This window comes from Giraffa tippelskirchi, chromosome 5, assembly GCF_054371585.1.
Source record: "Giraffa tippelskirchi isolate mGirTip1 chromosome 5, T2T-mGirTip1v1.2.pri, whole genome shotgun sequence".
Lineage (NCBI taxonomy): Eukaryota > Metazoa > Chordata > Mammalia > Artiodactyla > Giraffidae > Giraffa > Giraffa tippelskirchi.
The window spans coordinates 153,770,051-153,788,092 of record NC_137279.1 but is presented as its reverse complement, the minus strand read 5'-3'; the positions used below and the strand labels follow the sequence as shown (position 1 = coordinate 153,788,092).

The window sequence follows — 18,042 nt, the reverse complement described above, 5'->3', positions numbered from 1 at the left end:
GGGTTTGATCCCTGGGTTGGGAAGATCCCCTGAAGAAGGGAATGGCTACCCTTCCATTCTTGCCTGGAGAATTCCATGGACACAGGAGCCTGGTAGGCAACAGTCCTCGGGGTCACAAAGAGTCAGGCATGACTGAACAACTAACACTCACTCTTTGTCCATTCACCTGTTGATGCACATTTAGGGTGTTCCCAAATCTTGGCTATTGCGAATCGTGCTGCTGTGAACATAGAAGTGCATGTATCTTTCTGAATTGTAGTTTTGTCTGGAAATATGCCCAGGAGTGGGACTGTTAGATCATATGGTAATGCTATGTTTGATTTTCTGAGTAACCTCCGTATTGTTTTTCACAGTGGTTGCACCAACTACATTCCTACCAACAGTGTAGGAGGGTTCCCTTTTCTCCATACCCTCTTAAGAATTTGTTATTTGCAGACTTTTTAATGATGGCCATTCTAACTGGTGTGAGGTAGTACCTCATTGTAGTTTTAGGAAGATATGATACATATATACAATGGAATACTACTCAGCCATAAAAAGAATAAAATAACACCATTTGCAGTGACATGGATGCAACTGGAAATTATCATACTAAGTGAAGTAAATCAGAAAGAGAAAGATAGATACCATATGCTATCACTTAAACGTGGAATCTAAAATATGACACTGATGAACTTATCTATGAAACAGAAACAAAAATTAGGGACATAAAGAGGTTGCCAAGGGGAAGGGAGGCGTGAGAGGGTTGTATTGGGAGTTTGGGATGAGTAGATGCACACTGGTATGTATAGAATGGATAAACAACAAGGTCTTACTGTATAGCACAAGCTTCCCATTTGGAACAGTGGTAAAGGATCCACCTGCCAGTGCAGGAGATGTAGGAGACATAGGTTCTATCCCTGGGTCTGGAAGATCCCCTGGAGGAGGAAATGGCAATCCACTCCAGTATTCTTGCCTAGAAAATCCCAAGGACAGAGGAGCATGGTGGGCTATAGTCCATGAGGTCACAAAGAGTTGGACACGACTGAGCAGCTGATGTATAACACAGGGAATTATATACAACATCCTGTGATAAACCAAAATGGAAAAGAATATGACAAAGAATGTATATATACATATATGTGTATGTGTGTGTGTGTGCATGTGCGTGCATGTGTGTGTGTTTAAATGTATAACTGAGTCACTTTGCTGTATGGCATTAATTAACACATTTTAATTCAACTATACTTAAATTTTAAAAAAATTTAAAAAGAAATCGGGAGTCCCCAATCCCTGGGCTACAGACCAATATGGATCCACAGCCTAGGAACTGGGCCACACAGCAGGTGAGCAGCAGGCAACTGAAGCTTCATCTGCCACTCCCCTACACTCGCATTACTGCCTGAATCATCTCCCCCAACCAGTCCATGGAAAAATTGTGTTCCATGAAACCAGGTGATGAAAGTGAAAGAGGAGAGTGAAAAAGTTGGCTTAAAGCTCAACATTCAGAAAACTAAGGTCATGGCATCTGGTCCCATCACTTCATGGCAAATAGATGGGGAAACAATGGAAACAGTGACAGACTTTATTTTGGGGGGCTCCAAAATCACTGCAGATGGTGACTGCAGCCATGATATTAAAATACACTTGCTCATTGGAAGAAAAGCTATGACTAACCTAGACACCATATTAAAAAGCACAGACATTACTTTGCCAACAAAGGTCGGTCTAGTCAAAGCTATGGTTTTTCCAGTAGTCAGGTATGAATGTGAGAGTTGGACTATAAAGAAAGCTGAGCACTGAAGAATTGATGTTTTTGAACTGTGGTGTTGGAGAAGACTCTTGAGAGTCCCTTGGACTGCAAGGAGATCCAACCAATCCATCCTGAAGGAAATCAGTCCTGAATATTCATTGGAAGGACTGAGGCTGAAGCTGAAACTCCAATACTTTGGCGACCTGATGCAAAGAACCAACTGGTTGGAAACGACCTTGATGCTGGGAAACTTTGAAGGCAGGAGGAGAAGGGGACAACAGAGGATGAGATGGTTGGATAGCATCACCAACGTGATGAACATGAGTTTGAATGAGCTCCGGGAGTTGGTGATGAACAGGGAAGCCTGGCGTGCTGCAGTCCATGAGGTTGCAAAGAGTTGGAAATGACTGAGCAACTAAACTGAACTAAACTGATGAAACCAGTCCCTGGTGCCAAAAAGGCTGGGGACCACTGGATTAAATGGGATCAAAAGGGTGAGACCTAGTCTGATAGAATTAGTGGCCTTATAAGTAGAGGCAGAGAGATGATTCTTTCTCTCTCTCTTTTTCTCTCTCCTTTTTCATGACCACACATTGAGGAAAGGCCATAGGAGGATATAGGGAGGAGATGGCAGCCTGAAAGTTGGGAAGAGAGCTTTCACCAGAAACTGACCCTGCCAGACCTTCATCTGGGACTTCTAGCCACCAGAACTATGAGAAAATGAATCTTTGTTTTTAAACCATCCAGTCTATGGCATGTTGTTATGACAAGCTGAGCTAACTAATACAATTTCACATAATAATAAAGGATACAGTTCATAAAGAAGGTAATCATCATGCTAAGTTGCTTCAATCACATCCAACTCTGTGTGACCCTATGGACCATAGCCCACCAGACTCCTGTCCATGGGATTCTCCAGGCAAGAACACTGGAGTGGGTTGTTGTGCCCTCCTCCAGAGAATCTTCCCAGTGCAGGGATGGAACCTGCATCTCTTACATCTCCTGCCTTGGCAGATGGGTTCTTTAACGCTAACAATCATCAAATTTTGTATATCAAACAACAACAAGAAAAGCAGTATTGATATAAGGAAAATCAGTTTTCAAAGTTAAAAAGTATTAGATGAAACAGAGAAAAATAATATTTATTAGTAGAGATGGAAATTGAAAGGGGAGTATAACAACAGCAAATCTTTATGTACCCAATAATCACAGTCATACGTGTAAAGTAAAAATTCCTAAAAATAAAAAACCTGATACATCATGATTAAATTAGGAGATTTTAGTATTTATTGTATAGAATCTTTAAAAAGGCAAAAATAATGAAGATATGGAGAATTTTAATAATTTTTTTAAAAACTTGATTTAGCAGTTACATGTAGAGAGAACAACATGTCCTAAAATAGAGAATACATATTTTCATCTAATATGTTAGGTCAGTGTTTGGGATTGAATTGTGTCCCCAAAAGATACGTTAAGTTCCTAGCCTCTGGTACCTGTGAATCTGACCTTATTGGGAAATACAGTCTTCACAGATATCATTAAAATGTAAGTTAACATGAGATTATATTGGAATAATATAGCTTTTATGAATTATGTCCTTGTAAGAAGAGGAGAAAAGACACAATTCAGGCCCATACAGAGAGCAGATCACTGTATGGCAACAGAGGCAGAAATTGGAGTCATGTATTTACAAGCCAAAAAATGTCAAGACCTGCAGACAACACTGGAAGCTGAGAGAATAACTTGGAACAGGTGCTCCCTCGGAGACCTCAAAGTGCATGGCCTCATGGTACTTTGATCCAGACTTCAGCTTCCAGAACTACAAGAGAATAAATGCCTGCTTTTATAAGCCTCTCAACTTGTGGAAATTTATTACAGCAGCCCTCAAAACAGTTAGCTTCCCCAGAACAGGCTCTGAAACATTGAGGAAACGTTTTGAGGAGGAAAAGAGAAAGGAAAACAGGAAAGGAAGGAGCTAAGCAAACATACCTTGACACCTGGAAAGATTGAAAGCAAAAGGAGAAGGGGGCAGCAGAGGATGAGATGGTTGGATGGCATCACTGACTCAATGGATATGAATTTGAGCAGTCTCAGAAAGATAGTGGAGGACAGGGAAGGCTGGCATGCTGCGGTTACATGGGGTTGCAAAGAGTCGGACATGACTGAGTGACTGAAAAACAACAACAAACAAACATATGTTCTCAGCTGGAGTCGAGGTTCAGCCTGAGCCCTGGAGCAGGAGGTGCACCACATTGCTGGTTCTGCTTTGACAAAAGGGGGTTAGCCCTTTGTCCCCTGTGTAAGTCAGTCATCATATGTTGCTGATGACTGAGTAGGGGAGGGAGGACAGAGAGAGGGGCACATAACCTCCTCAGTGAGACACCCCCATTTGGCCGGGGCAATTCTCTAAAAAAAGGATAGCTGTGAGCTGTTAACAGCCAATACTCACACTGTCAACAATATATTCTGTACCTGGAAAATTTTTTTACTGTTTTGGCCCCTAGAAAAGCTTAAATAAATTCCAAATATTAGAGAATTTACAGACCTTAATCTTTGATCATAAACTTCTAAATTTACAACTCAATAATTAATCAGTGCCTAAGAAAACAGAATTGTATTAATTTGAAATAATGAAACACTCCAAATAATTATTAAGTCAAAGATGAAGACAAAACTAAAACTGAAAATAATTTAGAACATAGTAAGAAGGTGAATGCTTCATAATCAAACCCATAGCTTAAGAAATACCCAGAAGTACATTTTTAGACTTACATACACTAGTGAATGCTCAAACTACCACACAATAGCACTCATCTCACACTCTAGTAAAGTAATACTTAAAATTCTCCAAGCCATGCTTCAGCAATACGTGAACTGTGAACTTCCAGATGTTCAAGCTGGATTTAGAAAAGGCAGAGGAACCAGAGTCAAATTGCCAACATCCGATGGATCATTGAAAAAGCAAGAGAGTTCCAGAAAAACATCTATTTCTGCTTTATTGACTATGCCAAAGCCTTTGACTGTGTGGATCACAATAAACTGTGGAAAATTCTTCAAGAGGTGGCCTCTTGAGAAACTAGTATGCAGGTCAGGAAGCAACAGTTAGAACTGGACATGGAACAGACTGGTTCCAAATAGGAAAAGGAGTACGTCAAGGCTGTATATTGTCACCCTGCTTATTTCACTTATATGCAGAGTACATCATGAGAAACGCTGGGCTGGAGGAAGCACAAGCTAGAATCAAGATTGCCGGGAGAAATATCAATATCCTCAGATATGCAGATGACACCATCCTTATGGCAGAAAGTGAAGAAGAACTAAAGAGTCTCTTGATGAAAGTGAAAGAGGAGAGTGAAAAAGTTGGCTTAAAGTTCAACATTCAGAGAACTAAGATCATGGCATCCGGTCCCATCACTTCATGGCAGATAGATGGGGAAACAGTGGAAACAGTGTCAGACTTTATTTTTCTGGGCTCCAAGATCACTGAAGATGGTGACTGCAGCAATGAAATTAAAAGACACTTACTCCTTGGAAGGAAAGTTATGACCAACCTAGACAGCATATTAAAAAGCAGAGACATTAATTTGCCAACAAATGTCCGTCTAGTCAAGGCTATGGTTTTTCCAGTGGTTATGTATGGACGTGAGAGTTGGACTATAAAGAAAGCTGAGCCCCGAAGAATTGATGCTTTTGAACTGTGGTGTTGGAGAAGACTCTTGAGAGTCCCTTGGACTGAAAGGAGATCCAACCAGTCCATCCTAAAGGAGATCAATCCTGGGTGTTCATTGGAAGGACTGATGTTGAAGCTAAAACTCCAATACTTTGGCCACCTGATGCGAAGAGTTGACTCATTGGAAAAAACCCTGATGCTGGGAAAGATTGAGGGCAGGAGGAGAAGGGGACGACAGAGGATGAGATGGCTGGATGGCATCACCGACTCGATGGACATGGGTTTGGGTGGACTCCAGGAGTTGGTGAAGGACAGGGAGGCCTGGCATGCCGTGGTTCATGGGGTCGCAAAGAATTGGACACGACTGAGCGACTGAACTGAACATTAGTGAATAAAAAAAGAAAGATATAATATTAGTAATTAAGAAATCATTTCACAACAAACAAAACAAAGGGGAGATTTATACAGACAATAGGGGAGGGAGATTTCTACAGACAAAAATATGAAACATGAAATAAAAAATTAAAAATTAATAAAATATTTTCTTTCAAAAGACTAACAAAATAAAAGCATTGTTCTCTCCCCAACTATCAGCAAGCTTGATTAAGGGGGAAATAGAACATAAATATATAATATTAAAATTTATATATATGATTATTTTATTCATTCAATTGAAATATACTTATTGATTAGAAACTGTGTATCAGGAAGAAAGAGAAAATAGTGATGAACAGTGATTCTTGTACTATAGATTATGTACACTGAAATATGAATAAATGTTCATAATATGATCAGAATTTGTGTGTTAAATATAAATTCTTGAAACCAAGGACATATACTATGAAGGAAAGCCTAGTGATTGCTTTCATGCAAACTCCAGAAGAAATTCTGAGTAATGACTAACTACCTAGATTAACCCTCAAAATGATAAGACCATCTGAAAAGGTCAATATCTACAAAGGAAACTAGAATAATAAAGGTTTATCATGTAAAAAATGTTCTCCAGCAAAAAGATAAGATATTTTGAAGAATTTATGCCAATCAGTTCAACAACTTAGACGAAATGGATAAATTCCTTAAAAAAACAAAATCACTAAATTTGTTCAAGAAAAAAATACATAAAAATCTTAATATTTCTTTATCTGTAAAATAAATTGAGTTTGAATTTTAAATCTTTCTACAAAGAAAATGCCAAACCCTGATGACTTTGCTAGTGAAACCTCCAAACATTTAAAGAGAAATATCAGTCTTAACAGTTCAGAAATTAGAAGAGGAAGGAAGAAAGGGACGGAGGAAGGAAGGAAGAAATTTTTCCAGCTCATTTTATACGGCTAAGTTAACCGTGATATCAAAATCACTTATAATTACAAAAAAGAAAATTACAGCAAAATACAAGTTTTTAAATGAAAATACATGCAAAAATACTAAGCAAAATTTTAGCAAATAAAATTCAGTGATATGTAAAAATCAATAATATATTATTAACTGAATTTGTTCCAAGAATTCATAGGTGTACAAATAAGCAAAAATGCACTTAAAAGTTATACACTTAATTGTGTATGTATTACACTTCAGCAATATTTTTAAATGTCACCAGGCAAAACATATTATAGCTTTTTTTTCTTCCAAATGTCTAAGGAACAAACGATGCTTTCATTCTATGAAGCTATGTTAATCTTCACTGACAAACTTAGAGATCAGTTTTATTTGTGAACACAAATTTAAAAGTTCTAAATAAAAGATTAACATATTTAGTCCTTCTGAGTATTGGAAAACTATTACACTATGATTATATAGATTTATTCCAAGAAATTTCAACATGAGGAGGGCTATCACTATAATTCTTCACCTTAACAAAAAAGAAAAAATATTATATGATAAAGTTAAATAGATATCTGACAAAATTCAGAAGCCACTTATAACAAAATAAGTCCTTAAGCATTATGTAACAGAATAAAACTCTTTAAATGATCAACAATATTATTTCTATATGTACATATGCACATATGCACTATTATTTGTTTATTATTTTATTTATATTTTGAATAGCAAGTGTCATATTGAATAAAGAATGCTGAAACCATTTCTAGTAAAATCAGGAACATGAAAGAGATGTCTACCATTATCATCATCATTAAAAATTCTTACAACGATCATCTCTCCATTAAGGCCTTCCCTAGCTACTCTGTCTAAAATTCAGTCCCCACCCTCATTCCAAGCCTTTCTGTCCCCTTTTTATACTTTCTCTTCAGCCTCTGTCATTATCTAATATTATCTAATATTTCTTTTGCTTATGTCTGTCTTCCTTAAGAATATACACTTTGTCTGTTTTACAGGTGTATACACCACAGGTGTATCCTTAGCACCCACACAATGCCTGTGCGTTACCCTCTCAATAAATAATTTCTACATAGTGAGTTATGTAACAAGACAAGATTATGAAGCAGTAAGCTTAAATATTGGAAGAGACAAAATTAATTTTTTTTATTAGTAGATGATAATAGTGAATACCTAGAAAACCCAACATAGGCTTATAATGTAACCATTAAATTTAATAACATAATTGGACAGGTGGCTGGAGATGAGTATACAAAATCAAGATTTTTTTCTTTGTAGTGTAACATGCATTTAGAAATGAAGATGGGGGAAATGTCTCATTCATGGGGACAAATAAAAATTGCAAATACAAAGGTAACATAAAATTAAAAAGTAATATAAAAAGACAGAACCTATATAATACAAATTTTAAAAAGAAATAAAACACTATATTATTTTAGTAACATATTTTAGATACAAATTCTTAATATCTTACAATATAAATGTTTTCTATATTAGTATAACTCTAAAACAATTCAAAATATAATTCCAATTTTTTTGGAAAATGGATTATAAAATTCATATAGAACAATGTATGTATCATAATGTCCATGAAAAAAATTTTAAATCTACAATGATGGACAACTTTTCTTAAGAGACAGTAAAATTTACTATAAAGTTACTGCAATCAAAATAATATGGGGCTAATTTGAGGATAAATAGAGCAAAGAACAAAATAAAGGGCCTACACTAACTCCAAATATAATGTGAAATAACATATGACTAAAATGGAATGAAATTTCTATGGGAAAAGGCTGGTCTACTTAATAAATTATGCAGGAAAAAATGTTCTGTTCATTTTAAAGAAAATCAGAATCAAGCACCTTATACAAAAATAAATATAAGATGGATTAAATTTAAATGCAAAGGATAAAAATTAAATTATTAGAATATAATTTAGTAAACTTTTTCACAACCTCACTCACAGTAAGGGAGGTCTTTTAAAGTTAAACAGGAAATCCAGAAAACATAAAAGACAAGACAGACATTGTATGCAATGACATTATATGCAAAAGACTAAGACTAAGTGAAATCAATGCATACCAAAGGCTTAGGTTGGAGGATATTTTACTAAGGTGGCAGTCAAAAAATCAATATCTTTAATATTAAAAGCTTTAAATTTTGGCAATATACCTATTATAAATAAATAGAAATAGAAAAATGGGCTAAGAATATGAACAGACTAATTTACAGAAGAGGAAATACAAATCTCCAATAAATACTAAAAGGCAATCATAGTAATGATAATGCATATACAAAAAAATTATACTCAATATTTTATCATAAAAATGCAAAGTTTTGCAAGTGTAATAACATCATGGACTGGGGAGAATATAGAGAAACAGTCACTCTCATAAATTTCTAGTAAAAACATGAATTAATACAAACTTTTTAAGTGGTAATCTTTTGGTATGTGTTTAACACATGCCACATCTACTAGGATGTTATTGAAATAGTTCCAAGATGTATTAAGCATAACAATGAATATGTATGATTCCTTTCTGTGTAAAATAGGATGATAGATTTAGTACATATTGTATTAGAATGGTTTACAACTATAAAAAGTAGAATCAAACATAAAACAAGTCATATTGCTTGCTGAATTGAGGGGGAGGGAGAAAGACTTGATGGACTAGTCTTGCACATATCACTACTATTCACATTCACATTTAATTATCACTATACTATTCACATTTAATTAGCTAGAACTCAGTCATGTGACCACATGAAATTCCAAAAGAGACTAAGAAAATGTAATCTATCTGTGCCCAAGAGGAAGAGAAGAAGGTTTTAATGGACTGCTAAAAGTTTCTGTTATAGATAGAAATATAGATAGAAGATGATATTGATAGATAATAGATATAGGGCAAGCTATCTAACTGTATCTGTAACTATACCACATAAATTCAGTATAACCATAATTTTTATTTATGGCAGAAATTATAAGAAATTCTGAATAAGGATTGTGCTATTATTTCAGAATCAAATAGAAGAGAGTGAGAGTTTTGTTGTATTTTATACCTCTTTGGACTGTTTACTCCCTAAACATACATATTTTTTACCTTTTTTTCCCCAAAAAATGGACTACAGGATGTAAGTAAAAAGACTAGATCCCATCTTTCTTCTTTGTTTCTCTATGCATTTAAACTGAATAGATGCATTTATAATAACTAATAAGCACATAACAAATAAAAAACAACTACTAAAAGTACACTGAAAAAAATACACATATTTTTCCACAAGCAACTTGACAAGCTATCCTATTAAAATGAAAAAGTCAGTATATAAAGATAAATAAACTAGGCTGTTTATCGCATCTTTGTTTGTCATGGCAAATGTAACAACCTGAACGTCTCTTGATGGAACCTGAAAAATTAGTGGCAAACCATATTATGGAAGAGCAATTCTCACACTTTTTTGGTTTCATAATCTTTTCACACTTTTAAAACGTATTAAGAACTTCCAAGAGTTTCTGTTTATGTGGGTTGAATTTATCAATATTTTTCATATTAGAATTTCACTAAGAAATGTAAATGTTTAATAACTCATTTGAAAATAAACTTACCATATATTAACACATAACATATTTTATTTAAAAATGGATATTTTCACAAAACAAAACCATTTATTGAGAAGAGTGGAACTGTTATATTTTTGCAAGTCTCTAATGACTGTCTTTATAAAATACAGCTTCAATCAGCTTCTACATTTTTAATCTGTTGCTGTGTGTTATGTTGGCTGATGTACATGAAAAAAACTCAGCCACACATAGATATTTAGTTGTAAAAGGGGAGATTAGTTCAATAGCATTTTCAGGTCATTTTTATGTTCTTCTTTGGTATTATACCAAAACTTAACAAGTGACTGTTTATTAAGGGTTAACAGCAATGTAAAATCTGAAATCTATATCAGTGAATTTTTTGTGAAGTTAGATTAAAATCTTTATTTTGCACTTTAAGCAGGTCTTTTACCCTTTTATGATTTTGAAGTATCATGCACTGATCATTTGGGAAATATTGGTTCATTAAGTTATTGCAGATCTCCCAAATGTTGACACATTACTATATAATATCAAAGAATCAACTGTATTAATATACCAATGATGCTTAGGGTGGTAGATAAAAGTATTCTAAAATTGCTTGTAAGCTTGAACTTTATCATCAATTAAAAAAAAAAAATCACTTGTTTTCCTTGAAGTGACAGGCTCACTTTATTCATTTTTTAATCTTATTTCATTTAATTTCCAATGCTCAAATCTAAATAACCAGTTTTTCAGTCTTTATTTTATCTTAAAAACAGTGCTTCATGGAAAGCACAGCTACCTTTAAGCTCACAACTCAATTACAAATGAGCTTTTCCTTGAGGCAGCCATCATATTCCAGTCTGCCAGAAACATGCTTCATGCAGTCTTCTCATTTCACCAGCCAGAATATTGAAGGGGCATATACTCAAGGGTTGAGATTCAATATTATTAATTTTTACTGTCTCATCAAAGGACATTCTTCAGTGAAACTGACTTCAAACAGATAGTGTCTGGTGGAAGAGTAATTAACTGCCAGTGCAGTTTAACATGACTGCCTTGATTCATGCTAAGTGGCACTAGTGGTAAAGAACCTACCTGCCAATGCAGGAAACATGAAGATGCGGGTCCGGTCCCTGGGTTGGTAAGATACCCTGGAGTAGGAAATGGTTACCCACTCCAGTATTCTTGCCTGGAGAAACTCATGGACAGAGGAGCCTGGAGGGCTATAGTCCATGTGGTTGCAGAGTCGGATATGACTGAAGGGACTTAGCACAGTCCAAGTTTGGATCAGTGATATCAACTCTTTGGCTGTGTGACTTAGGAGACATTTACTTAATTCTAGAGAGACTCGATTTTTTGTTTTGTTTTTGTTGTTGTTGTTGTTGTTTTTATCTGCAAAAAGCAAAGCAATCACACTATTTAAGTGCCCAATACGTAGTTCACAAATTTCAAATACAGACTGGAGTATTAATATGCAGCACCTCAGATGAACAAAGAGTCGAACAGTTGTAAAATCTATGGGGGAGTTGGCTGGCTGACAGAGTTAGAAATAAAAGCATAATTTTATGATATTTACTTTGTCTTTTTATCTGTGAAGATATCCAGTTGTGACACAATGATTTGGCTATCTGAGTTTTAGTTTTTCAGTCCCCAGAATGAGAACAGCATGTCTTTTCATCTCAGTAGTAGCTGAAGGCAAAATCTAGGCTGTTCAGACTATAAGAAGGAGGTAAGATACCCAAACATTTTCTGGATTTTGGCTGTTTATGGACCCTATTTGACCCATATATGCACCCAGCTATTCTCAAGTAGAATGTTGAAGAGCTGCATGATAGAAAACATGCATAGAGCACTCTTAAGAACTTTTGAAAAACATACCATGTTTAGATTCTTACACTTGACTGTGAATCAATATAAATTTTCAGTAATAATAAACAGTAACACAAAAGTAAAGAGTGGTTAGTTATTCCTAAATGATGAAGTAATAGTTGGTTTTTATTTTCTTTTAATGCTTACTTTGTTTTTCTACCATTAGCATTTTTGTTTACTGTTTTAAAGTTATTTAAAATTGTTTTAAAAACAGAAAAATCACAGTGAGCTTGGTTTATGGCAATTTTATTGCAATTTTGCACAGCATTTAAATTTTCAAAGGATTAGTTAAAATTTGAAAAGAGCAGTGCATTCACCTTGGCAAAGGGAGAAAATAGACTTTGTAGTGGTTTTAGCCATTCATCCACAACTTTTAGGAAAGGACTGCCAATCCAAAAGCCATTAGTTAAATGACACAATGTTAAGTGTTCTGGGAAGTAAAACACTGTGATTAAACATGTGCTAAAGCTTTGCCACCCTTGGGGATTTGCTCTCATCCTAACAAAGAGTGCTCAAGTCAGACATGGAACAGCCTTCAGTGCAGCACAAGGTTTGTAAGTCTTGTCCTGACATCACCAAATGCTTCTTTGATCTCCAAAGCCCCTCCGTGGGCAGCTGTTCACCCTGAAGATTTTCCTCCTCTGAGAAATCCATCTTCGGAAGGTTTTGAGCTGCACTTTCCTCAGAAATCTCCTGTTCATTTGGCAGCTGGAAGTGATTTCCTCTCTCAGCTATAGAGAAGGGAAAAAATACTTCCTTAGAGCACTCTGACAAAGGCAGCAACCAACTTCTACTTTGGGGGAAATGCATTGGATTTTTGGAAGGAAATTGAATCCTGAAGATGACTTTTACTTTTAACGTTGATCTGGGGCTTCAGAGAGATTAGATATCTTAGGGAGAACTCAGTCATCTCCACCCTCCTCATTTTACAGAGGAGGAAATGTGGGTGCAGAGAGGAGGAGTGACAAACCCGGTGTCACTCAGCTGGTCAGCAGCCAAGTCAGGGCTTGACTTCTGTTGCACTGGCTACTTCAGCATGGTGACCACCGGCTTCCAAAGGTGGTTATATTAGTTACATGTTATCAACAAAAAACAATCAACCAAAAAATAACCCTGTGTACATTCTGCAAAGCTGATCAGTAAGGAAGGAAGTGGAGATTTAAACCTCTGTATTTGAAAATTAAAAGTGGGTCCCACTGTTTTATCAGTGTTGTTCCCAGAGTCCATGGATAAGCCTCTCTCGCTTTAACTTCGTTCAGACTTACTTATCAGCACCTTATCAGCACACTGGCAGGAACCAGAAAAAATTTAGATGAATGAATACTGATTGGTAAGCCAGTGGTGAATTAAACAACTAATGTATGGGAAAATACTCTGAAAGCCTGTGAAAGGTTAAATAACAGTATTTTGAAGTCAGTGGTGTTAAAAGGGAATAGCCTTACACAGACATACATTCTATTGTCCCATGTCTTACAGATACCAAAATGTATATTTTTTCTACTGTATTTTGACTTGCTAATCCAGAGATTGATAAAATATAGTCAATGAGGTGAAAGTGAAGTCACTCAGTCGTGTCCGACTCTTTGCGACCCCATGGACTGTAGCCTACCAGGCTCCTCCGTCCATGGGATTCTCCAGGCAAGAATACTGGAGTGGGTTGCCATTTCCTTCTCCAGGGGATCTTCCCGACCCAGGGATCGAACCCAGGTCTCCGGCATTGGAGGCAGATGCTTTAACCTCTGAGCCACCAGGGAAGTTCAGTTATGTTTATTCTTTCGAGATTAAAAACCATAATTGTTTATTAACATCTAGTAACTATGAACCTCTCATTATTAAAGTAGGAGTGGTCATTCACAATTTTTCAAGACATTGGCCTACCAAAATACAAAAACTGTAGATCATTTTCCAAAATCTTTTTGCTTACCAAAATCATTTTAAATCAAATTGAAACCTTTAAAGTCTTTATATCAGGTATGTGGTTGCAACATTTATCACATAAGCATGCTTTCCTCTTTTACTTTTAATTATAAGACATAGCAAATACAATTATTAAAATAGAATCTTAAATAAAATTTACCTCACACTTTAATATAGGGTTAGTAGAAAATGGTCAACTTTGAAATTGCCTGAGTTGGAAAACAGATACAGTGAAGTCAGTCGCCTCACTGTTTCTGAAACACACTAGGTTCACTCTCATCTTGAGACAATATCTACTCTTATCAGTAGCTAATTATTACTGCTAGAATTCCCACACCACTCCTCATAACTCCTGAGGGCCTCTATCAAACATCACCACCTCCACAGTGCCATTATTTATTACGACACACTACCACCATCTTCTCGCCACCTGAAACACATTCTAAAATAAGGAAAAGACCTCGACTTGTAGTCAGAAAGCCCTGGTTTTCTTTCCAACCACACTGCTGACCAGCTGAGTGAACAATTTTGTCCTCAGTAAAACTGTAAATGGTGGTAATATTACTTACTTCAAAAGATCCTTATTAGAAGACGAAATCTTGCACATGAAACTGCCTGGCACGTAATAAGTGCTCAATAAAAGTTAGATTCCTTCCTCCCATTCTTATTTAGCAGCTGCCTGAATGCCAACTTATTATATTCTATAATTATCCAATGTGAAAATCTTGCTTCTACAACATGGCCCTTGAAGTCACCTGCTTCTCCCTACTCAACCACCAGGACCTGTCATAGGTGCTGAGCTCACCAAAGTAGTTATGCAGTCAAATCATTTCAAGCTGGGGACTAAAGAATACAATGTCATATTTTTTTTAAATGAGCAGTTCATCTCTTTCCCAAGCCAAATTAAGCTTATTTTGATAATTAATTCCCCAGATTGAGATGGATGTGGCTTAGTAGTAGCTAGAGAAAGAGTTATTATGACAAGTCTTCAAAAAACAATAATAAATGAAGAAGTCATACGCATCCATGTTACCTTGTTGACCCTGCAGGAGTGCCCCCAGTTGCCGCCTCCACCTGGAGCTGGCACAGATGTAGATGACCGTGCGTATGTACTCGGACCCGCAGAGCTTCCTGGATCCTTCACTCCTTGCTTCTGAAATGGCAAGCATAACAGAGAAGATAAATAACATAAAAATGAAACCCCTCATTTTGCTGAGGACTGAATGAGAGCCTGATATGGTGAATATTGTCAAACAAAGTTTTGAAGTTGCCCTCCCACTCTCGGCCAATTTATATGAACTTTCCTGCCATTTTATTGGTCATTACCTCACTTTAACGATATTTGCTAAGCACATCAGTGATACCATGAAGTTTTGAAAATGAGTTTTTATGATTATTGCTAGTTATTCAGTCACTTCTGAACAGCATCACTTACTATTTAGCTGCATTCATGAGACAACAGGACACTTGGAAGACATCATGGAAAACATATGGATTTTAAAAGTAGGCAAGTCTGAGTTTCCACATGTCAGCCTTACCACTTACTGAGTGATATAGGGCAAGTTTTAAACATTTTAAGCCTCAGTAATCATGTCTATAGGGGCTTCCCTGGTAGCTCAGTTGGTAAAGAACCCTCCTGCCGTGCAGGAGACTCTGGTTCACTTCCTGGGTAGGGAAGATCCCCTGGAGAAGGGATAGGCTACTCTCTCCAGTAATTTTGGGCTTCCCTGGTGGCTCAGACAGTAAAGAATCCACCTGCAATGCAGGGGACCTGGGTGATCCCTGGGTTGGGATGATCCCCTGGAGGAGGGCATGGCAACCCACTCTAGTATTCTTGCCTGGAGAATACCCATGGACAGAGGAGCCTAGTGGGCTACAGTCCTAGGGGTAGCAAAGAGTCAGACATGACTGAGCTACCAAGCACAATCATGTCTATAGAATGGGAAAACCTATCTCATAAGGGTTTTTGTAAGTATTGAAAGAACCATCTATTTCAAAGCAATGAGAATGCACACTTAAGAATTCAGGTTCTCATGTTTTGGGCTTGAATCCTGCTTTCCCACTTGCCAGATCTAGAATCTTAATCAAGATATTTAACATCTCCAAGCATCCTTCACTGTAATATTGCATTGATGACAGTGACTACTTCCTAGAGCTAATGAGATAATGTGTCTCCTGCTTGACAAAATAAACAGTCAATAATTATTGATTGTCTGCTTCTCTTATCATCCAGACAAAGTAGAAAGATAATGTTCCTTTAGAATTCAGGAGTATTTCTCTGACTAGAATCTTCCTTTCTATCCTTCACCCTATGACTTAGGTATGCCTTTATCACCACATGTTTTCATAATAGAAAACTGAATTCATAATCTCAAACAGCTAAATAATGAAATTTCTCTTCCAGTAATCCTCTGAAAGCACTAGCTCTTGCAAAGCTTTTACCTACACTGAAAATTCTAGAATTTGAGATGTTAAAGAATTATTGTCTACTTTTTTAGGAAATTGGACAAATAATTATTTAGTTGATTTTGTTGAGTCTTTGTGATGGTGGTAGTTTAGTTACTAAGTTGTGTCCGACTGCTGCAAACCCAAGGACGGTAGCCCACCAGGCTTGTCTGTCCATTGGATTCTCCAGGCAAGAATATTGGATTGGGTTGCCATTTCCTTCTCCAGTCTTTGTGATAACTAGTTGAAAAAATCACTTGAGCCTGTGGATTAAGGTCAATTCACCCATAATATTTGTGACATCACCATTCTCCTGTAGGGAAGCTAGAGAACATAACAAAATAATCTATGCTGCCATTGGACGCATCTCTGCTTCTGAAAAATAGAATACTGTTTCAAAGAAGTGAGGCTTTCTTTGTCTCTCTGGCTGCGGTATAAGTAATAGATTAAGGGAAACAATATTTGAGGCAGGGGAAACAGAAAAAGGCTTTTGCAATAATTTAGGTGAGATACAATGGTGTCCTAAACTAAGGTACTGGTAGAGAGGATAGGGCAAAAAGATAACTAGATAATTGAAGGATTTGGTACTGACTGGACAACAGAGGTAAGGGAGAGAGCAGCCATAAGCTGTACTTGGGTTTCTGGTGTGCACAGCTGAGAGGTAGAGTGCTTATCTGCTAAGAAAATCACCAAAGGTACAGAGATGATTTTTGACATCAAACAGAGCTAGCTTATCTTTGATGGGTCAAAACTGCAAGTTACTCTGTGTCATTTGTCAACTCCAGAGGGGCATCTGCATGACCAAGTCTAGTACACTCACATCAGCAATTATCCAGCCATGTATTCCCAACTTTTTCCTTTCTCTGGAGACTTATACTCCCCAACTTGATAAAGCTAGTTTTCACAAAGCACTGCAGTAAAGCTGTAAATCAGTAAATCAGTGGCTATGGCTATGCTTCTGCAAAACCCAAGAGAAAATTATTCAGCCAAGGAATGACCCCTACCCTAGATGTTGGATATACTCTGTTTTCTCTGAACTCTGCTATCACACTTACTTGATCTCCTAAGGCTCAAAATAGTCTCCTCTTTTGCCAGCTCTAAAGACCTCATCAGGGCTCTTGCTAATTTGGGATGAAGATGAGAGGCCTGCAAGACCTGAACTCAGCCTGTGACCAAATGCAGGCAAGCTAACCAGCCATGTCAATTATCCAGATGAAAAAGCTACTGCCAAGAATGAAAGCCCCAGCTGCAGAGCCTCAAATTCAGGGGCTTACTTTGTTTTCCCCATTTGTGAATTGACAGAGTAGAATTGAATTACTTTAAGAACTCTTTTGAACTTGAAATTCTAAGTCTTGCTGTAATTGGCTGATTCTGTTACTTCCACCTCAAAAATGTTCAGTGGCTCAGCATTACCTGGAGAATAAAAAACAGTCTGGCATTTAAGGCTCTCCACTCAAGTGCCCAAATATGACTCCTTTCACACCCTTCAAGGTCCAATCAGAGAGGAGA

At 36.7% G+C, this 18,042-nt stretch overlaps 1 protein-coding gene across 1 annotated transcript; it reads right to left on the bottom strand.

Annotated features, from left to right (window-relative positions):
• Positions 1 to 12,401: 12,401 nt before the first annotated feature.
• On the bottom strand, positions 12,402 to 15,296 carry INSL5 (insulin like 5). Its single transcript, XM_081490814.1, has 2 exons — positions 15,122 to 15,296; positions 12,402 to 12,902 (listed from the first exon to the last, which is right to left on the bottom strand). The coding sequence occupies exons 1-2, from the start codon at positions 15,294 to 15,296 to the stop codon at positions 12,670 to 12,672; spliced, it is 408 nt and encodes a 135-aa protein (XP_081346940.1). The 3' UTR covers positions 12,402 to 12,669.
• Positions 15,297 to 18,042: the final 2,746 nt, after the last annotated feature.

Coding starts and splice junctions, on each gene's coding strand:
- INSL5 (XM_081490814.1), bottom strand. CDS start 15,296: ATGAGGGGTTTCATTTTTATGTTATTTATCTTCTCTGTTATGCTTGCC. Junction 12,903..15,121: donor ACTCCTGCAGGGTCAACAAG/GTAACATGGATG, acceptor CCTTCTCTATAG/CTGAGAGAGGAAATCACTTC.